Source organism: Ranitomeya imitator, chromosome 1 (assembly GCF_032444005.1).
Source record: "Ranitomeya imitator isolate aRanImi1 chromosome 1, aRanImi1.pri, whole genome shotgun sequence".
NCBI classification, from domain to species: domain Eukaryota; kingdom Metazoa; phylum Chordata; class Amphibia; order Anura; family Dendrobatidae; genus Ranitomeya; species Ranitomeya imitator.
Window position 1 is genome coordinate 733,729,379 of NC_091282.1, and position 22,939 is coordinate 733,752,317.

Below are 22,939 nucleotides of genomic sequence, written 5' to 3' on the forward strand. Positions count from 1 at the left end.
CGTTGGCAAAAAGTATGTTGTTTATTAATACATCACATTATACAGGGAGATGGCAATGTTTCAACCTTACAAAATGGATAGGTCTTGCCAGCGGAACTTATTCAGACGTTAGGGCTGCGCCATTTTGCATGCCCACTAACTCACCCGCAATGTGATTGTGGGGTACCCCTTGGCTGCCATAGCAGCAGGACCCTTCTGAAAACCACCATGTCTATGTGAAGCCATATTCTGGGCTTAATAGACGCCAATACTTTATAGCTATATACTGCAATACTGTGGTCTTGAATTATATAGCGCAAGCGATGATATGATTGCACGTTAAAATCTCTTAAACATTAAATTATGTAAAAAAATAAAATAAATAAAAATTTAAAATCACCCACTTTTCTCCCTTTAAAAATAAAGGTATTAAAAAAATATAATTCACTATTGCCATGTGACACCAGAGATATCACGCAGAATCCCTCCACTGCCACCACATATGGCGAAGCCACTCCTCGCCACCCCACCTGACGTCACTGTTACTTCAGAGAGATCACGTGGTATGGTCTTCTTACTTGCACTAACATGACGTTCCATACTTGCTGGGGACACGTAAGATCAGCTTGACGCAATTTTACACATTCCTTGTACACACGGGTCCAAAGAGGCACGGGGAATGAAGTGAGAGGATGTGTTGACCACACAGTCACTAACGTGGCACCACACTCGCTCACAACCCTGGCAGGCTGAGAGGCCCCTTTCACTGGCACCAGTGAAACAGAGCGCTACCAGCCTGGTAGGACTGCCACCAGTTCCTCGTTAGATATAAACCCGGTCCGTTAACAGGATTATGTCAGGCCAGAAACCAGCCCCAGTAGCATGGAAAGTTAATCCGGGAAACGGACATGTGGATCGAGATAAAAGAGTAGCCCAAGGTTAACTTGTATATTTAATCACCTTAAGGGCACACTAGACAATACACTATACAAAATGGTTACATATATATACAGTGATCTGATATGCAAATACAGATAGCGGTAGGACAAAAGATATAAGCAAAATATATGTCAGTTACTGGTAAATGTTAGATTATGGGTGCGCTGTGCCACAAGGAGCATTGACTGCCAGCTGTCTCCTTGGTCCCTTCTCAGCACATTAGGCCCCTTTCACGCATCAGGTTTTTGCTGTGAGGCACAATCCGGTGAATTTTGAAAAAAACAGATCCAGCAAAAGTTGCCGCTGTATCCGTTTTTTTCTCATAGATTTGTATTAGCGCCGGATGGCCTCACGTTTCATCCTTTTTTGGCTGGATCGGTCAAAAATTTGTTTTCCGGTGGCCAGAGAAAACGTACAGCAGAACTTTTTTTCTGCCCGGTGAAAAAATGCCCAGCGACGGTTCCGGCGAAAAACTGATGAAATGTGAGGTGAAATGATGGAATCCAGCGACAGGGGCGGATTATCAGAGGGTCAATATGGGCAGTAGCCCAGGGCCCAGTGGTCTGGGGGGGGCCCTGGGCTGCCGCACAGATTGACCCTCCACTAATTGTCTGAATGCCCGCCGGCATTTGTGTGCCCCCGGACCCGGTGGGCAGAGAGAGGGGGCCCGCATTGGTTGGGAGGTGCGTGTATCAGCCGGTCAGCTGAGAGCTCCGAGTCCCTGCACCAGGCCTGCACAGCAGCACACCACATAATGGCTGCTCTGTGCACAGGACCTGTGATGAGGTCACAGGATGGGAGGAGTCAGGGGTCACATGATCGGGAGGACGACCTCCGTGTACAGGACTTTGCTGGTTGCCATGGCGCCGGAGGAGGGTAAGGCAGCATATGTGTGAGGTCAGGAGGTGTTTACAGGGTGGATGTAGCAGAGCCGTGTGTGTACGAGGTGTATGGATCAGAGCAGCGTGTGAAAGGTCTATGGAGCGGAGTCGTGTGTGTACGATGTGTACGGAGCCGTGTGCATGAGGTGTACGGAGCGCAGCCGCGTGTGTACGAGGTGTACGGAGCGGAGTCATGTGTACAAGGTGTACAGAGCACAGCCGCATTTGTACGAGGTGTACGGAGCACAGCCGCGTGTGTACGAGGTGTACGGAGCACAGCCGCGTGTGTACGAGGTATACGGAGCGCAGCCGCGTGCGTACGAGGTGTACGGAGCGGAGTTGTGTGTAAGAGGTGTACGGAGCCATGTGTACGAGGTGTACGGAGCGGAGTCGTGTGTACGAGGTGTACGGAGCACTGCCGTGTGTGTACGAGGTGTACGGAGCACAGCCACGTGTGTATGAGGTGTACGGAGCGGAGCAGCATGTGAAAGGTGTACGGAGTGGAGTCGTGTGTACGGAGCACAGCCGCGTGTGTACGGAGCGGAGCAGCATGTGAAAAGGTGTATGGAGCGGAGCCGTGTGTACGAGGTGTACGGAGCACTGCCGCATGTGTACGAGGTGTACGGAGCACAGCCGCGTGTGTACGAGGTGTACGGAGCGGAGCAGCATGTGAAAGGTGTACGGAGCGGAGCCGTGTGTACGAGGTGTACAGAGCACTGCCGTGTGTGTACGAGGTGTACGGAGCACTGCCGTGTGTGTACGAGGTGTACGGAGCACAGCCGCGTGTGTATGAGGTGTACGGAGCGGAGCAGCATGTGAAAGGTGTACGGAGTGGAGTCGTGTGTACGAGGTGTACGGAGCACAGCCGCGTGTGTACGAGGTGTACGGAGCGGAGCAGCATGTGAAAGGTGTACGGAGCGGAGCCGTGTGTACGAGGTGTACGGAGCACTGCCGCATGTGTACGAGATGTACGGAGCACAGCCGCGTGTGTACGAGGTGTACGGAGCGGAGCAGCATGTGAAAGGTGTACGGAGCGGAGCCGTGTGTACGAGGTGTACAGAGCACTGCCGCATGTGTACGAGGTGTACGGAGCACAACCGCGTGTGTACGAGGTGTACGGAGCACAGCCGCGTGTGTACGAGGTGTACGGAGCGGAGCAGCATGTGAAAGGTGTACGGAGTGGAGTCGTGTGTACGAGGTGTACGGAGCACAGCCGCGTGTGTACGAGGTGTACGGAGCACAGCCGCGTGTGTACGAGGTGTATGGAGCACAGCCGCGTGTGTACGAGGTGTACGGAGCGGAGTCGTGTGTAAGAGGTGTACGGAGCCATGTGTACAAGGTGTACGGAGCACAGCCGCATGTGTACAAGGTGTACGGAGCGGAGCCGTGTGTACGAGGTGTACAGAGCACTGCCGCATGTGTACGAGGTGTACGGAGCACAGCCGCGTGTGTACGAGGTGTACGGAGCGGAGCAGCATGTGAAAGGTGTACGGAGTGGAGTCGTGTGTACGAGGTGTACGGAGCACAGTCGCGTGTGTACAAGGTGTACGGAGCGGAGTCGTGTGTAAGAGGTGTACGGAGCCATGTGTACGAGGTGTACGGAGCACAGCCGCGTGTGTACGGAGCGGAGTCGTGTGTAAGAGGTGTACGGAGCACTGCCGCGTGTGTACGAGGTGTACGGAGCACAGCCGCGTGTGTACGAGGTGTACGAAGCGGAGTCGTGTGTAAGAGGTGTACGGAGCGGAGTCGTGTGTAAGAGGTGTACGGAGCCATGTGTACGAGGTGTACGGAGCACAGCCGCGTGTGTACGAGGTGTACGGAGCGGAGTCGTGTGTACGAGGTGTACGGAGCACTGCCGCGTGTGTACGAGGTGTACGGAGCACAGCCACGTGTGTACGAGGTGTACGGAGCACAGCCGCGTGTGTATGAGGTGTACGGAGCACAGCCACGTGTGTATGAGGTGTACGGAGCACAGCCGCGTGTGTATGAGGTGTACGGAGTAGTGCCGTGTGTGTACGAGATGTATGGAGAGGAGCCGTATGTGTATGAGGTGTACGCAGCGGAGCTGTGTGTGTGCAAGGTATGCGGAGCAGTGTGTGCAATGTGTAGGGAGCGGAGCGGTGTGTGTATGAGGTGTACGGAGTAGTGCCGTGTGTACGAGATGTATGGAGCGGAGCCCTGTGTGTATGAGGTGTATGGAGCAGAGCCGTGTATGAGGTGTATGGAGCGGAGCTGAATGTGTACGGAGCGGAGCCGTGTGTGTATGAGATGTATGGAGTGGAGCCGTGTGTACGGAGCGGAGCCGTGTATGCAAAGTTTACGGAGCGCAGCCGCGTGTGTAGGAGTAGCTATGTGTGGCCATTATCATGTGCGGCCAATATACAGTAAGGAGCATCATGTGTGGCCATTATACAGTATGGAGCATCATGTGCGGTAATTATACAGTATTATTGAGCATCATGTGCGGTCATTATACAGTATGGAGAATCATGTGTGGCCATTATACAGTATGGAGCATCATGTGCGGTCATTATACAGTATGGAGCATCATGTGCGGTCATTATACACTATGGAGCATCATGTGTGGTCATTATACAGTATGGAGCATCATGTGCGGTCATTATGCAGTATGGAGCATCATGTGCGGTCATTATACAGTATGGAGCATGATGTGCAGTCATTATACAGTATGGAGCATCATGTGCGGCTATTATACAGTATGGAACATCATGTGCGGTCATTATACAGTATGGAGCCTCATGTGCGGTCATTATAAAGTATGGAGCCTCATGTGCGGTCATTATACAGTATGGAGCATCATGTGCGGCTATTATACAGTATGGAACATCATGTGCGGTCATTATACAGTATGGAGCATCATGTGTGGCCATTATACAGTATGGAGCATCATGTGCGGTCATTATACAGTATGGAGCATCATGTGCGGCTATTATACAGTATGGAGCATCATGTGTGGCCATTATACAGTATAGAGCATCATGTGCGGTCATTATACAGTATGGAGCATCATGTGTGGCCATTATATAGTATGGAGCATCATGTGCTGTCATTATACAGTATGGAGCATCATGTGCTGTCATTATACAGTATGGAGCATCATGTGCAGTCATTATACAGTATGGAGCATCATGTGCTGTCATACAGTATGGAGCATGATGTGCAGTCATTATACAGTATGAAACATGTGCGGCTATTATACAGTATGGAGCATCATATGCGGTCATTATACAGTATGGAGCATCATGTGTGGCCATTATGGAGCATCATGTGCGGTCATTATACAATATGGAGCATCATGTGTGGTCATTATACAGTATAGAGCATCATGTGCGGTCATTACACAGTATGGAGCATCATGTGTGGCCATTATACAGTATTGAGCATCATGTGGGGTTATTATACAGTATTGAGCATCATGTGGGGCCATTATACAGTATTGAGCATCATGTGGGGTCATTATACAGTATTGAGCATCATGTGGGGCCATTATACAGTATTGAGCATCATGTGTGGCCATTATACAGTATGGAGCATCATGTGCGGTCATTATACAGTATGGAGCATCATGTGCTGTCATTATACAGTATGGAGCATCATGTGCTGTCATTATACAGTATGGAGCATCATGTGCTGTCATTATACAGTATGGAGCATCATGTGCTGTCATACAGTATGGAGCATGATGTGCAGTCATTATACAGTATGAAACATCATGTGCGGCTATTATACAGTATGGAGCATCATATGCGGTCATTATACAGTATGGAGCATCATGTGTGGCCATTATGGAGCATCATGTGCGGTCATTATACAATATGGAGCATCATGTGTGGTCATTATACAGTATAGAGCATCATGTGCGGTCATTATACAGTATGGAGCATCATGTGTGGCCATTATACAGTATTGAGCATCATGTGGGGTCATTATACAGTATTGAGCATCATGTGGGGCCATTATACAGTATTGAGCATCATGTGGGGTCATTATACAGTATTGAGCATCATGTGGGGCCATTATACAGTATTGAGCATCATGTGGGGTCATTATACAGTATTGAGCATCATGTGCGGTCATTATACAGTATGGAGCATCATGTGTGGCCATTATACAGTATGGAGCATCATGTGCGGTCATTATACAGTATGGAGCATCATGTGCGGCTATTATACAGTATGGAGCATCATGTGTGGCCATTATACAGTATGGAGCATCATGTGTGGCCATTATACAGTATGGAGCATCACGTGCGGTCATTATACAGTATGGCGCATCATGTGCGGCTATTATACAGTATGGAGCATCATGTGTGGCCATTATACAGTATTGAGCATCATGTGGGGTCATTATACAGTATTGAGCATCATGTGGGGCCATTATACAGTATTGAGCATCATGTGGGGTCATTATACAGTATTGAGCATCATGTGGGGCCATTATACAGTATTGAGCATCATGTGGGGTCATTATACAGTATTGAGCATCATGTGGGGCACTTATACAGTATTGAGCATCACGTGGGGCCATTATACAGTATTGAGCATCATGTGGGGCCATTATACAGTATGGAGCATCATGTGGGGCCATTATACAGTATTGAGCATCATGTGGGGTCATTATACAGTATTGAGCATCATGTGGGGCCATTATACAGTATTGAGCATCATGTGGGGTCATTATACAGTATTGAGCATCATGTGGGGCACTTATACAGTATTGAGCATCACGTGGGGCCATTATACAGTATTGAGCATCATGTGGGGCCATTATACAGTATGGAGCATCATGTGGGGCCATTATACAGTATTGAGCATCATGTGGGGTCATTATACAGTATTGAGCATCATGTGTGGCCATTATACAGTATTGAGCATCATGTGGGGTCATTATACAGTATTGAGCATCATGTGGGGCCATTATACAGTATTGAGCATCACGTGGGGTCATTATACAGTATTGAGCATCACGTGGGGCCATTATACAGTATGGAGCATCATGTGTGGCCATTATACAGTATGGAGCATCATGTGTGGCCATTATACAGTATTGAGCATCATGTGGGGTCATTATACAGTATTGAACATCATGTGTGGCCATTATACAGTATTGAGCATCATGTGGTCATGTGGGGTCGTTATACAGTATGGAGCACTGTGTGGCCATTATACAGTATCGAGCATTGTGTGGCCATATTTTTTTTTTTATAATTATTCTTTATGAACAGTGTGATCAGCAGTGCTAAATGGGTGTGGTTGAGACATGGATATGGGTGTGACTAGTGAATGAGTGTGATAAACACCTACAAATAATGGCAACGCCAGAAAGAACCATATCATAAAAAGATATAACTTTATTGGACATAATACAGAAAAAATATATTAAAATACAAAGGTATACTGCAGGTGAGGGTCACATAAACAGGAAAAGAAAAGGTGGATAACGCCTGGAAAGAGTCGGTGTATAAACCACAGCTGACCTGTCATACAACAAATACAAAGATACAACAAGTTGGAAACAAAGTAAAAGAGACCTTATGTCTAATAGGCCTGTATACATATGGGAAATTTAAGCCAAAACATACACCAGTAAAGGCCGACAGGGGTCCTGTGAGTAGTTAAGATAGCATATAACAAGTGACAACAAAGTTACATTGTATACATAGTTACCAGGTCAGGTGCAGGATAACTATCCTTTGTATTTTAATATATTTTTTCTGTATTATGTCCAATAAAGTTATATCTTTTTATGATATGGTTCTTTCTGGCGTTGCCATTATTTGTAGGTGTTTATGATTTAGTATTATGGCCCTTAGTTAGGACATGTACATAGGTGTTTTAGTGAATGAGTGTGGTCAGAGGTGTGTCCTAAAATTTGCTGCGGCGCGCAACGCGCGCCGCAAACTTTGTCCCTCTTTCCCAACTTCAAAAGTTGGGAGGTATGGTAATATGTGGTCTGGAAATGGTGCGGTGGTATTTGTCCCTTGTATGTGCTATTATTCGATCACTGTGGTTGTAATTTGTGGTCTGGTCATGGTGCGGTGGTATTTGTTCCTTGTATGTGATATTATTGTTCAAGATATACCCAAATTGTATTGCAGATTTTAACAAATATTTCCTAGGTTACAGTAGAGTAGGGCCCAGCCCTTTTTCTGGAATAATCTGGTTCGGGTATATCATGACCCCCGTCACGTGACCCCCGTCACGTGACCCCCGTCACGTGACCCCCGTCACGTGACCCCCATCACGTGACCCCCGTCACGTGACCCCCGTCACATGACCGGGGGGGCCCACAGTGTGTGAACAGCCCGGGGCCCTGGCTACCCTTAATCCACCCCTGTCCAGCGACCAATTCCATTTTTTTTAAAGAAATTATGCATTTTCCATTCTGGAAAAATCTCTCTTCCTCTCTCCCTCCTTCTCTCCCTCTCTCTCCTCCCCGAAACAGGAAGTCCAAACTCTATCCCCAGGTTAAAAAAAAAAAAAAAAAGTCGGATCCAGCAGAAAAATGGATCCGTCGCATCAGTTTTTCACAATTTGCAATGGATCAGTTTTTATCAAAATTAGCCAGATTGTGCCTGACAGCTAAAAACGGATGTGTGAAAGAGGTCTTACTCGATGCGGCCCCCAGTTCCGAAGTGGACCACATTCATAACCGAGAGAGAGGGACCACAGGGCAATACACTAGCTTTTATCCCCTTTTGGTCACTCCCCTCCTTCCCTCTGTGCTGAACCTAAATCTCCCTCTCTTGCCTCTGCAGCTGCAAACTCCAAAACCTATGAAAGATCATAACTCCGTTCTGCATTGTCCTAGGACGGCAGTTTTGGCGCCATCTGATCACATATGGTAAACACCATCAAGCAAAGAATAAACGTCATAATTGCTGTTTTTCAGTCAACACACCCTCCAAAAAATGCCATAAGAGGATTTTTGTACTTACCGTAAAATCTCTTGGTCGCTTCATTGGGGGACACAGGAGACTGCGGATGTATGCTGCTGCTGCCGCCGCCGCCAGGCGCCTAACAGGAAATGTCTGTTCCTCCCCTGCAGGCCATACCTGCCTTCTGACAACAAAGCTATTTAGTTGGTGAGAAAAGTAGTAGGAGAAGCAGAAAAGACAATTCATTATTCATATAGACATACACTGCCAAAGGGTCAACATGATCAAAGGGGCAGGTGCTGTGTCCCCCAGTGAAGACTACGAGAAAGAGATTCTACAGTAAATATAAGAATACTCTTTTTCTCAGTCTTTTCATTAGGGGACTCGGGACCATGGGACAGCCCAAAGCAGTCCCTAGAGTGGGAAATAATAATGTGTAAAAATGATTATGGCAATTCCCTCATAAGGTAACCTGAGCAAATGCCGCCTGTAGCACCTTTCTGCCCAGACTTGCATCCGCCAAAGCGAAGGTATGGACCCTGTAAAATTTTGAAAAGGCGTGACTGGAGCTTGAGTGGAATTAGCCTTCACCCACGACGGGGGTGATTTGTTCTTGGCTAAATAAGCTTCCAGGGTAGCAGAACGAATCCAGTGGGCCATGGTCGCCTTTGAGGCAGAAAGACTTTGGCGAGGTCCATCTGGAATGATGAGTAGGGAATCTTAATCTCTGAAGGAAGCGGTCACCTTTAAGTAGTGAAGTACAGCTCGGACCAGGTCCAAACACTGTAATGATTTCTGCACAAGATTAGAAGGAGAAGGGCAAAGACAAGGAAGAGCGATCTCTAAGATGGAAGGAATAAACCAAGTTGAGAAGCAATGAAGGCACTAGATGCAACACCACCTTGTCCAGGTGAAGGGTAAGTAAAGGAGAGCAACAGGACAGGGCACATAGTTCATAAACTCGCCTGATGGCGATCAGGAACCCCCGCTTCGAAAGCCAGAGTGGGGAAATGCTGTGGACTGGCTAGAAAAGATGACTCTGCGAAGTCCTGAGAGCCAGATTAAGGTCCCAGGGGTCCAAAGAAGGCCAGTAAGGAGGAACAGAGTGTTCCACACACTGAAGAAATGTCTTGACTTGCGGTCTGGAAGCCAAATCCTTCTAAAAGAATTTACTGGCCTTGAGTGAGCTGAAGGCTCACCAGACTCGAGGTCTGACTTCTTCAACAGCCATGCCATTAAATTGAGCAGACGGAAATTTGGGTAAAAGAAGGGACCTTGAAAGAGAAGATTTGGGTGGTCCAGAAGCCTGCACAGAATATCTATAAGGCTGATTATTTCCACGTACCATGATCTTCTGGGCCTGTCCAGAGCCACGAAGATGAAGGGCACCTGATCTTCTGAAGCCTGGGTAGCAGAGGCAGTGGTGGGAATGGATAAAGAAGGGAGAACTGGGACCAAGGAAACCCTAGGGCGTCGTATGCAATTGTTAGAGGATCATAAACTCTGGACACAAATCGCTGAACCTTGTGATTGTGAATGGATGCCATCAGTTCGACATTCTGGATGCCCCACTGAAGACAGATATGCCTGAAAACTGTTAGATGTGGGGACCACTGTCCCATGGTTATTCCCTCTTGATTTAGGAAGTCTGCGACCCTGTTGTCCACTACTGGTATATGGACTGTTGACACAGCTGGGATTCTTAGTTCTGCCCAGTCAGGGATCAGAGAGACCTCTGACATTGCTTGATGACACAGATTTCCTCCTTGTTCGTTGATGTAGGTCATGGCGATGACATTGTCGCACTAAACCTGAACTGGGAGACCCAACGGCTGATCCTGCCAATGTGTTAGGGCAAGCTGAATTGACTTGAGTTCCATGTTTATGGGAAGGAGGACATTGTGGCTCTTTCACCAACCCTGCACCATCAATTAATAAAGAAAAAAAACAAATTTGAAAATTAAAAATACAACTTTTGGCAGAAAATGGTCTGGAGATTCAGACTTGTGGCTTTTTCCTTTGTGACCCTAAGCTAAGCTGAATAGTTTGGATGCCAGTAGGCGCGTGTAGCTTGCTGGGAAGGAAATTACTTTTTTTTTCTTCGTTGTAATTCTTAGTGTCAGCCTCCTGGCGGCAGCAGCGTACACCCATGGTCTCCTGTATCCCCCAATGAAACGACCAAGGAAAAAAAGTGACTAAAACATTGTATGTACCAAAATGGTATTAATAAAAATATCCCCTCACCGCCAAAAAGCATGCCCTAATAATAGAGTTCTGTTGATGGAAAAATACAAAAAAAGAGTTAAGAAAATAGCAACACAAACTAAATAAATGAATCCCCTATATGGCTATGTCAATGGAAAAATAAATATGTTTTTGACTCTTTGAAGAAGGGAAGGAAGAAACCAAAGCTCAAAAATGAAAATTGCTGTTGAGAAAAGAGGTTAATTAGAAGGAAGATGTGCGCTTATCACAAGGAAGTAGAACATTTCCTAATATTTTTTTAAGGTTTCCTTAGGATATTTTGCAGAGATCCAATCATCTTGATTTACTTTTTATCCGATCTCCTGAAAGTGCAAGGACCATAACTGGTTTCGGTTCAGTGTTCACAGCGAGAGCTGTCACTCTGAACCTTCCACCGCTTCTGAAAAAGATGTCAGCCAGGCCCGGCAGAGCGGATCCCTTTTTTCTTTTTCTCTATTTAGGCAGGCAGCGAAAGGCCCCTGGCCAGAGCCATAAGAGTTCGTTATATCCTAATTAATGTAATTAGTAGAAAAGCTGCAGAATTGTGACAAACTCTGTGTCTTGCCTTAACCATAATACATTTCATTCACCATTGTCTTCATCCTTGCCATGTCATTATGTGTTTTCCACAGTTGTATGATCAGGAACAAGAAGAAGCTGTTCTTCTCTCCAACAGTTTAGGATTGTATGAGACTTCTAAATTGGAGCAAGAAACAAACCAGGAGACAGATCATTATGATCCAGGACTTTTTAAACACGGTAAACTAATTACAAGAGCGCATAAATGATACACGAAATGATAGATGACAGACAGATCCAGTGTGGGGATTTGCCTGACTAATGGATACAGTGAATGAATCGCATTCCATGTAATCACTTAGGGAATAATCCGGGGACGAGCGGAGGGTGACACAACTGCTTGGTTCAATGAACATGTTATTCTAGACAGAATAATACTTTCAGCATTTCCTCGAAACCAAACATATGCTGTCATCTCTAATTTTCCAACCTCACTGTTATCACCATTATGGAGATATATTACTCTGCATCCAAGCTAGTATAAAACATTTACAATGATTTCCACACAATGGGGGAAATGTAAAGTGGTTTGCAAACATTTTTTGGGGGTAACTTACGTATGTCCTAAGCGTGCAATAAAATAAAAAAAATAAAAAATAACTGGTACTCAACGGAAAGGGAGTATGTTAGGCTCACCTGGTGAGCTGGATTCACAAAGCTGTATGTCAGGATAGACATACGGTCTCAGTGTTGGTACAACAGGCTATGAGGCACGTGAAACAGTAGGACACGGACATCTGTTCAGCAGACAAACAGGTGAGGCAGGATACACTGGAAGACACAGAACCAGGAGGGCAGATGACAAGGATAAAAATGGCTGGTCTGAAGCAGCGGGCAGAGGTAGTTGGTAGAATCTCTAATAGCAGTTTGTGATGTTCACAACCAACGATAGGGTAACCTGCAAAGGGTTAACTAGCAAGTCAATATTACCAGAGTTTGCAGAGATACATGCAGCATAGTGATTAGTCTCTAAATGTAATTTCATAGAGCTTGCTGCAAGTGATGGGTTGACAAGTTGGGCCCTATGTGACACATGCAGAATCACAGAAGTCTGAACAAACAGGGTCCAAACAAACAGCAGAGCACAATACTATCTTAACACTCAGACACTAGTATGTCCAACTGGACCTAAGGAAATAATGTAACGTGACACATGCCGGGTCACGTGTAAAACCAGACGTGGAGCACAGTAAAGGGCAGCAGCAATAGGGGAAGGGAGCAGAGTGTGGCCCAGCCAAGACACATTTGCAACAGAGCATAGGTTGAAATGCAACATGCACCAAAATTTGGGCGCAGGTTATTGGATCAGTAAGCCAATTAATAGCAGATGTAAACTCAGACTAGACAGTCTAAAGTGCCATCAAATTTATCATGACCCAATTGATGAATTGGGAGCTTTTTTGACTGTCTAGTAGAGGTGAGTGGATCAATTCTTGGGACTCCGGTCCAGGTCAGTTGGACCTGGCGGCAAAAAAGGGAGGCGCATGAATCTCCTGCCTTTCGGCGTCCCCGTCGCAGCTTTTGATTAGCCAGGGCTGGCATGATGGTATCTGTGTTAATAGAGGAACAGATGATGCCAGCCCTGACTAATCAAAAGCAGCACCTGGGATGCTGGAAGGTAAGAGGTTTGTGGGCCTCTCTTCTATCTAGAGGCAGCAATCTGAGATATGGGTACAGTACGTTCCTACAGGAGTGAATGCAGCAGATTTTCCAGGCAGGAAATCATCTGTGTTCTGCAGTAGCAATGATGTAGATGGGATTTAACAATTGTGAAAATTACACATACCCTCACCAAAATGTATCCAATCTTTCCAGTGATATTGGGAGGATATTACTGTAGAACCCACCTATTCAGTATAGTTGTTGATTAGGCCTCCTGCTACTTGCACTTAACATAAATGGGACACGTACACACCATAATTGTATTTTAGTATTTTTTTTTTTTATAAAACTCAGCCATTTTTTTCTTTTTTTTTTAACCTTAGGTAAACTTATCATCTCTAAAGTGTTTCTTGGCCAGAGTGTTCAAGCACAAGAGTTACTGCCTATTAATCCTGCAAATTATCCAGATGCTATATCAGTCTTTAGACCTCTGAGGGTGAGCGGCAGCACTCCGTGTTCTGTAGAAGATGGTGAGTTTTACATTAATTGGATAAAAATGTATTAAAACACTTTATAGATGCTGCAATAATGACTGTACCTTGTAACTCAGACTAATTTGTTTTTTAGAATGACACAGTAAGTAGTTTTGCATTGGCCGTTCTGATAGTGGCCCACAGATTTCTATATAGAGGGCAGGGGGCACTATTTGAGCTTAAAGCAATCCTTACTGACTGCAGCTGGCAGCATTTTTGTAAATAGAATGTATATCAGGGCAGTGATGGTGTTGAGCCAGACCTGGCTGATCAAAAGAGGATATTTGCAGGCCTCGCGCACAGTGATCACAGAGTAACTCACCTGTCCGATGAACCAGAGTCTTGCATATCGATTATCCCATCTCTACAGTGGATAATCTTACCTATTTTCCATTGCTTACATAGCCAACTGTAGGTCACCGGTGTTCACACTGTGCAGCGATGAGGCAGTGACCCAGGAAAGTTCAAAGTAAACTCACAAAATAAATAGCACACGGTATCTTCCGGTTCGCAGCCGGGAAACAAGACAGTCCGTGTCCGAGAACTGTTACCGTGGGCGACTGCACCGCCATGTACGCTGAGGGGTACCATGCCTTTTGGCTCCGTGTTACTTCACGCTGGCTGAAGCTTTGCAGAGCCACCTGCTCTGTAGTTTGCAAACCAAGACTGACACACCCAACTCTCTGCTGCAGGATTTTTAAAATGGAATCTGTGGCCATGGGCCTCTTGTAAGACGTGGCCTGGAGGGAGGAACCCACTATCATCCTGTAGATCGCTCCAAAAATAAAAGCCCATGCCAGGTTTTCTTAATTCTGCCTTGGGCAAATAGCTTGTCCAAGACCATACTTACATTTATTTTGCACTGCAATCACAGCTTTAGCTGTGACTGCAAAGCACTCCAGCGGTCTTAATATGGGCATCCTGGGGGACACATTGCGTCCTTGGCGTATAACACCTGTCACTGCCTCATGCCGACATATTCTGCATATACTGTACAGAGATTAGCACCATTCACGTCTCTCCCTGTCCTCATCAGAGCTCATATTTACTTTCTCTTTAATAGACAGACACTAGGGCAATTTCTTAGAAAGCGAGATGACTTCTTAGTATATTTTTGCTGTGCAGGAGGAAACCCATACAATACAAATTCTATGCACTTAGCAGGAGCAGGGTAAAATATAATATCTGTTTACCAAAACATATTTAGAATACATTTATGTAATAAATATGGGCTTAAAGACTTTCATCTTGAATTTGAGTGTATTGATATCCTAATTGGAGTAAGGGTTTAGGAATTACAGCTCTTTAATATGTAGATTCCTCTTTTTAAAAGTAATTGGATAATTATCTTAAAAGATTTTAAATGGACTGCATGGACTATTACCTGGTTAATCTATCATCAGTGAAGCAGGTAAAAGGTCTGGAGCTGATTCCAGGTGGGGCATTTGTACTTGGAAGCTGTTGCTGTGAACTTACAACATGCGGTCTTAGGAGCTCTTAATTGAAGAGAAACAGACTGTCATTAGGCTTAGAAAAAAAGAAGAAATCCATCAGAGAGAGCAGAAATGTTAGAAGTGGACAAATCACCAGTTTGGTACATTCTGCAAAAAAGAAAAGTGCACTGTTGAGCTTGGCAACTCAAAAACATTTTGATGTTTACTGAGCACAACACTGGTGCATAATCGCAGATTTCTTTGCATGGTAAACAAAAATCGCTTCACAACATCCACCCAAGTGAAGAACACTCTCCAGGAAGTAGGTGTTTAAGTGTCTAAAACTCCCTTAAGGAGTAGACTTCATGAGAGAAAATACCGAGGGTTCACTACAAGGTGCAAATCATTAATCAGCCTTAAATATAGAAAGGCCAGATTAGACTTTGCCAAAAAAATCTAAAGATGCCCAGTTCTGGAAAAGCATTCTTTGGAGAGATGAAACTAAGATTAACCTGCATTTTTTTTTTACGCTTTCAGAATCTTGTTCTTCCATGGATCATGAAAGCTGTGACTGCAACCTCCGCCGGTGCGAGTGGTTTGTGTTTGACACTGAAATGGTCGTGCCAGAGTACTTTGTGGAGTATGAATATATCTCACAGGTAATGTTCGCTCTTCATTCCTCCCCTTCCATGCATTTGTACATTTAATACACAGTATGTCATTCTCATAGAGATAATTATAATACGCTTCTATTTTTTTGTGAAAATAAAACCTCTATCAGTAGTGTTCACTATATTGCCATCTTGAAGATTTTTCCATGTCTACAGGATGTATAGCAAGTCACAACATCGTTACCTGTGTCAATCTCAAAAAATGGGGGCCTAACAAGGACTGCTGTAAATGGAGATGTGGTCAGAATTTTCTTTCATTTGTCTTAGAATTTTGACCATCTCTCTGTTGCCTGCAGTGACAGGGCCCCATTTTGGAGGAAGATGCAGGCCCCTTTGATGAGATCCACATCTATACATTTGACTAGATTGTGGCCCGATTCTAACGCATCGGGTATTCTAAAATATGCATGTCCCCATAGTATATGGACAATGATGATTCCAGAATTCGCGTCAGACTGTGCCCGTCGCTGATTGGTCGAGGCAACCTTTATGACATCATCGTCGCCATGGCAACCATTATGACATCTACGTCGATACTGTGCCTGTCGCTGAATCAGAAACGTGGGATTTCTACGTCCTTTATGACATCATCGTCGCTGTGCCCGTTGCTGATTGGTCGAGGCCTGGCAGCCTCTAACCAATCAGACGCGGGATGTCTACGTCCTTTATGACATCATCGTCGCTGTGCCCGTCGCTGATTGGTCGAGGCCTGGCGGCCTCGACCAATCAGAGACGCGGGATTTCTACGTCGATACCGTGCCTGTCGCTGATTGGTCGAGGCCTGGCGGGATTTCCAGGACAGACAGAAAGACAGACAGACGGAAAAATCCTTAGACAATTATATATATAGATGGCATTATCTGGGGAGCCACATTATGTGATGAATAATTTTTTAATACATTCTTGGGAGCGGTCAGTGTTAATTTATTTATACAGAACTGCAAAACACACTGCATTAACACAGATTTAATCCCTCCCTGTAAACATATGTCAGCTCCCAATGTATAACGACTGGGTTACACAGCTAGCACCTGAATGGAACTGCAGTGATGTGTGCTACCTCTAATCTCTGCTGTTAAACACCTTAGATGTCACTGACAATAGTGACTGCAGCTTTAAAGGGGTGAAGCAAAGCACGTTCCTGCTGTAAACCCCATTGCCACCCTCCCATGATGGTGTTGTGATGACAGCTGAGGGGCCTATTGAGTCCTACCTTTTTTCTCTTCTCTTTTATTTATTTGCTTGTTATAATTTTTTTACATTTGTTAGGACGGGAAAACTGTCCTACTGTGGCATGACGTTAGTACTATAGTTTATTGGGAAATTAGCAAAAGTGTTATAGTCTGTTGACAAAGTTTTTCCCATCCCATAATTGTAAAAAATTATCAAAAAAAAAAATAAGAAAGAAGACATCATACTTGGTATTGTCGCTTCCATGAAAGTCTGATTCATCAAAGTATAATATCCTGTTCAGTGCCATAAACATTTATATTAACCCCTTAACGACAGCCGAAACTCCTTTAACGACGGCAGTTAAGGGTACTTACGCCTCAGTGCCACTTTTTAACTGCGCTGAGAAATAAGTGTATAGCACCCCCCAGAGTCAGAATTTCTCTGGGGTCTCGGCTACCGGGGGGCCCGCCGTTATTAACGGTATAACGGCGACCGTAAAAAAAAAAAAAAGAAGAAAAAAAGTCAGATTTTGCATTTAATTTCTCTCTCTCCTCGCACATCAGAGGAGAGCGCAATAGGGCTCTCCAATCCCCCCCACTACCTCCATTGTCCCTGCAATTCCACATGAAGTTTCCAGGGCTGCCGGCGTCTTCTTCCGGGAGAAAATGGCTGGCGCGTGCACAGTGCGCCCACCAAGATCTGCCGGCCGGCAACAATAGGAAATTTTTCCTATTGGTTCATAGGGTCTATCACAGTGATCAATTTAAAAAATAAAAAAAAAAAAAAAAAAAAAGTAAATCAAATCCCACTTTATCACCCACTTAAGTTAGGTAAAATTAATAAAATGAAGAAATGTATTCCCATTTTTCCATTAGGGTTAGGGTTAAGCTAGGGTTAGGGTTGGGCTAAAGTTAGGGTTGGGGTTGGGCTAAAGTTAGGCTTTGGATTGGGCTAAAGTTAGGGTTAGAGTTGGACTAAAGTTAGGGTTGGGCTAAAGTTAGGGTTTGGGTTGGGCTAAACTTAGGGTTGGAGTTGGGCAAAAGTTAGGGTTGGGCTAAAGTTAGGGTTAGGGTTGAGGCTAGAGTTAGGGTTGGGCTAAAGTTAAGGTAGGGTTAGGGTTATGGTTATGTTTGGGATTACAGTTAGAGTTGGGATTAGGGTTAGGTTTGGTTAGGCTTATGGTTATGGTTGGAATTAGGGTTAGGGGTATGTTGGGGTTAGGGTTTGAGTTAGAATTGGGGGTTCCACTGTTTAGGTACATCAGGGGGTCTCCAAACGCGACATGGCACCACCATTGATTCCATTCAAAAAGTAAAAGTCAAATTGTGCTCCCTCCCTTCTGAGCCCTGCCATACACCCAAAGAGTGGCTTTTCCCTACATATAGGGTATCGGCAGGGCTTCCACTCGGAATTTTGGGGCCCCATACTTGCAAATTTTTTTGGCCCCCTTGAGACTCTGCCCAGACTCCACCCCAACCCCGCCTCCACTCCTCAAACTGTCCACAGTCCCACCACTCTTTTAGAAAAACTTCACTTCCCACCAATCACACATTAACAGTTCCCATTACCATAGCCAGCAGCTTTTGTTTTGGCCAAAAGTATTTTTAATCTGCCACAACAACAAGGTAGACTCTTTTGGCCGGGCCCTACTCTACTCTAACCTAGTAAATATTTGTTAAAATATGCAATACAATTTATGTACCGTATTTTCCGGCGCATAAGATGACTTTTTAACCCCTGAAAATCTTCTTAAAAGTCGGGGGTCGTCTTATATGCCGGGTGTCGTCTTGTACGCCGGGTGCAGACACCAATGTGTATATGGTGGGTGGGGGGGAGTGGTCCTGATGACGAAGAGGGAGCGTCTCACAGGAAAGTGTGAGTGGAGTATCCCCCATTACCTCATTGTAGCTGCAGCGTGGGGTCTCTGTGCTGGGGAGCAGCGGCGGCTGCTCCTTTTTGTGCTGCGTGGTTGCTGTGCTGTGGGGCGGCGGCTCCTCTTCGTGCAGCGTCGGGTCTTTGTGCTATGAATAGTATGCAGCTAGCTCTTAAGCTCCCTCTAGTGGTGGTGACAGGTGTCCAACATGTTTTCTTTGTGCTCTATCCAATTGTATCTAGGGATTTGGAGATGTGAGGGCTAAAAATACATATTCATTAGTGCATAATTGTGGGCCTGATCAATGGTGGACGCTCACATTAAGGCCAACTACACGTGAAATTTCACACATCCTTACAATGCTCTTGGGTCGGGACTTGTGTAAACAACACAAGATGCAGAAAAGAGACTGTAATACACTTGTCTGAGATTGGCTTTTTAGACCGGATTTACAACTTCAGTTTTTGATGTAGTGCTTTCACATTGCATTCTGTGTCCCTATCGGGGTATTTATCCAAAATCCCCTGCAAAACTGGGTCTGGATATATGCGTCAACAAGGTCATGGACTGTATCAGTGACAGCAGAGCGAACGTGAGCTCTGCCATTTTGCTGTGGACTTCGGACATATACCCGACGGGGATACAGAACGCAATATGAAAGCACCCTTACTTTTAGCCAAATCTGGAAATGGAATTGAAAAGAACTTGTAATAAAATGTATTTATTTCTCATCTCTTTTGCATCTACTCCTATATTTGGTTAAACAAAAAAAAATCTTCCATAACATTGCAAGTGTGTTACAGCTTCCAGCCGTGGTCGATTTGATTCTGTCGGCTCCCGCCATTGAATCCGCTGCCAGGCTGGGACGCTCATGTGATGCTGAATGCTCAGTATCACCTACGAGTGACTTCTGGAGAAAAAATGCATGAAAATAAACTGGGTTTTCACTTCTCTCTTTATATTTGTGATATGTGATATAACATGTATTTGATGAAATATCCAAAGCCATTATCATGTACATTCAATAACGTTTTTTTTTTTACTCTTCTATGTTTTGGTAGGAAATGTACGAAGTGACTTGCAGCCTTTCCAGTGTTACAGCTGGAGAATTCTCAGATGAAATGAAATTAGATGAGGAAGTTATTTCTATTGAACCAGTTATTAAACCCAGGCCCAAAATAATTACTCTGGATGAAGGGACCATTCTTTCCGTTGGAAAGGCCAATACGTATAGTCAAATTACAGTAAGTATTGCAAAGCTCAGCGGCCAGGATATGGAAGGATGAACACCGTAAATAACACATAAAGCTCTTTAACCCCTTCCCGACCTTTGACGCCACGTAGGCGTCATGAAAGTCGGTGCCATTCCGACCCATGACGCCTATGCGGCGTCATGGAAAGATCGCGTCCCTGCAGGCCGGGTGAAAGGGTTAACTCCCATTTCACCCGATCTGCAGGGACAGGGGGAGTGGTAGTTTAGCCCAGGGGGGGTGGCTTCACCCCCTCGTGGCTACGATCGCTCTGATTGGCTGTTGAAAGTGAAACTGCCAATCAGAGCGATTTGTAATATTTCACCCATTATAACGGGTGAAATATTACAATCCAGCCATGGCCGATGCTGAAATATCATCGGCCATGGCTGGAAATACTAGTGTGCCCCCACCCCACCCCTCCGATCGCCCCCCCAGCCCTCCGATCTGGCCGGTACACTGCTCCGGCTCCCCTCCGTCCAGTGCTCCGCTCCCCCCCGTGCTCTTGTCCGCTCCCCCCGTGCTCCAATCACCCCCCCGTGCTCCAATCACCCCCCCTGCACTCCGATCCACCCCCCCCCGGTGCTCCGTTCCACCCCCCGTGCTCCATTCCAGCCCCCCCGTGCTCCGTTCCACGCCCCCCGTGCTCCGTTCCACCCCTCCCGCACTCCGATTCCCCCCCGTGCTCCGATCCCCCCCCCCGTGGTCCCCCCCCACCCCATCATACTTACCGATCCAGCCGGGGTCCCGTCCGTCTTCTCCCTGGGCGCCGCCATCTTCCAAAATGGCGGGTGCATGCGCAGTGCGCCCGCCGAATCTGCCGGCCGGCAGATTCGTTCCAAAGTGCATTTTGATCACTGAGATAGATTATATCTCAGTGATCAAAATAAAAAAAATAATAAATGACCCCCCCCTTTGTCATCCCCATAGGTAGGGACAATAAAAAAATAAAGAAATTTTTTTTTTCCACTAATGTTAGAATAGGGGTAGGGCTAGGGTTAGGGGTAGGGGTAGGGTTAGGGGTAGGGTTAGGGGTAGGGTTAGGGTTAGGGCTAGGGGTAGGGGTAGGGTTAGGGCTAGGGTTAGGGTTTCGGTATGTGCACACGTATTCTGGTCCTCTGCGGATTTTTCCGCTGCGGATTTGATAAATCCGCAGTGCTAAACCGCTGCGGATATATGGCGGATTTACCGCGGTTTTTCTGCGCATTTCACTGCGGTTTTACAACTGCGATTTTCTATTTGAGCAGTTGTAAAACCGCTGCGGAATCCGCACAAAGAAGTGACATGCTGCGGAATGTAAACCGCTGCGTTTCCGTGCAGTTTTTCCGCAGCATGGGCACAGCGATTTTTGTTTCCCGTAGGTTTACATTGAACTGTAAACTCATGGGAAACTGCTGCGGATCCGCAGCGTTTTCCGCAGCGTGTGCACATACCTTTAGAATTAGGCTATGTGCACACGGTGCGGATTTGGCTGCGGATTCGCAGCAGTGTTCCATCAGGTTTACAGTACCATGTAAACATATGGAAACCAAATCCGCTGTGCCCATGGTGCAGAAAATACCACGCGGAAACGCTGTGTTGTATTTTCCGCAGCATGTCAATTCTTTGTGCGGATTCCGCAGCGTTTTACACCTGTTCCTCAATAGGAATCCGCAGGTGAAATCCGCACAAAAAACACTGGAAATCCGCGGAAAATCCGCAGGTAAAACGCAGTGCCTTTTACCCGCGGATTTTTCAAAAATGGTGCGAAAATATCTCACACGAATCCGCAACGTGGGCACATAGCCTTAGGGTTAGGGTTGGAATTAGGGTTGTGGTTATGGTTAGGGGTGTGTTGGGGTTAGGGTTGTGGTTAGGGGTGTGTTGCGGTTAGGGTTGTGTTTAGGGTTATGGCTACAGTTGGGATTAGGGTTAGGGGTGTGTTGGGGTTAGTGTTGGAGGTAGAATTGAGGGGTTACCACATCAGGGGTCTCCAAACGCAACATGGCGCCACCATTGATTCCAGCCAATCTCGTATTCAAAAAGTCAAATGGTGCTCCCTCACTTCCGAGCCCTGACGTGTGCCCAAACAGTGGTTTACCCCCACATATGGGGTACCAGCATACTCAGGACAAACTGCGCAACAATTACTGGGGTCCAATTTCTCCTGTTACCCTTGTGAATCAAAAAAAATGCTTGCTAAAACATAATTTTTGAGGAAAGAAAAATGATTTTTTATTTTCACGGCTCTGCGTTGTAAACGTCTGTGAAGCACTTGGGGGTTCAAAGTGCTCACCACATATCTAGATAAGTTCCTTGGGGGGTCTAATTTCTAAAATGGGGTCACTTGTGGGGGTTTCTACTGTTTAGGCACACCAGGGGCTCTGCAAACGCAACGTGACACCCGCAGACCATTCCATCAAAGTCTGCATTTCAAAAGTCACTACTTCCCTTCTGAGCCCCGACGTGTGCCCAAACAGTGGTTTACCCCCACTCATGGGGTATCAGCGTACTCAGGAGAAACTGGACAACAACTTTTGGGGTCCAATTTCTCCTGTAACCCTTGGGAAAATAAAAAATTCTGGGCTAAATAATTATTTTTGAGGAAAGAAAACGTATTTATTATTTTCACGGCTCTGCATTATAAACTTCTATGAAGCACTTGGGGGTTCAAAGTGCTCACCACACATCTAGATAAGTTCCTTTCGGGGTCTAGTTTCCAAAATGCGGTCACTTGTGGGGGGTTTCTACTGGTAAGCCACATCAGGGGCTCTGCAAACGCAACGTGACGCCCACAGAGCATTCCATCAAAGTCTGCATTTCAAAACGTCACTACTTCACTTCCGAGCCTCGGCATGTGCCCAAACAGTGGTTTACCCCCACATATGGGGTATCAGCGTACTCA

General features: G+C 45.9%; 1 protein-coding gene across 1 annotated transcript in view; it reads left to right on the forward strand.

The window, feature by feature from the left end:
• LRRC9 (leucine rich repeat containing 9) overlaps positions 1-22,939 on the forward strand; it is a 188,371-nt gene that overhangs the window by 56,544 nt on the left and 108,888 nt on the right. Inside the window, exons 13-16 of the mRNA XM_069733499.1 lie at positions 11,574-11,700; positions 13,506-13,652; positions 15,626-15,747; positions 19,867-20,049. Of these exons, the coding sequence (XP_069589600.1) occupies positions 11,574-11,700; positions 13,506-13,652; positions 15,626-15,747; positions 19,867-20,049 (579 nt within the window). The remainder of the gene's footprint in view (positions 1-11,573; positions 11,701-13,505; positions 13,653-15,625; positions 15,748-19,866; positions 20,050-22,939) is intronic.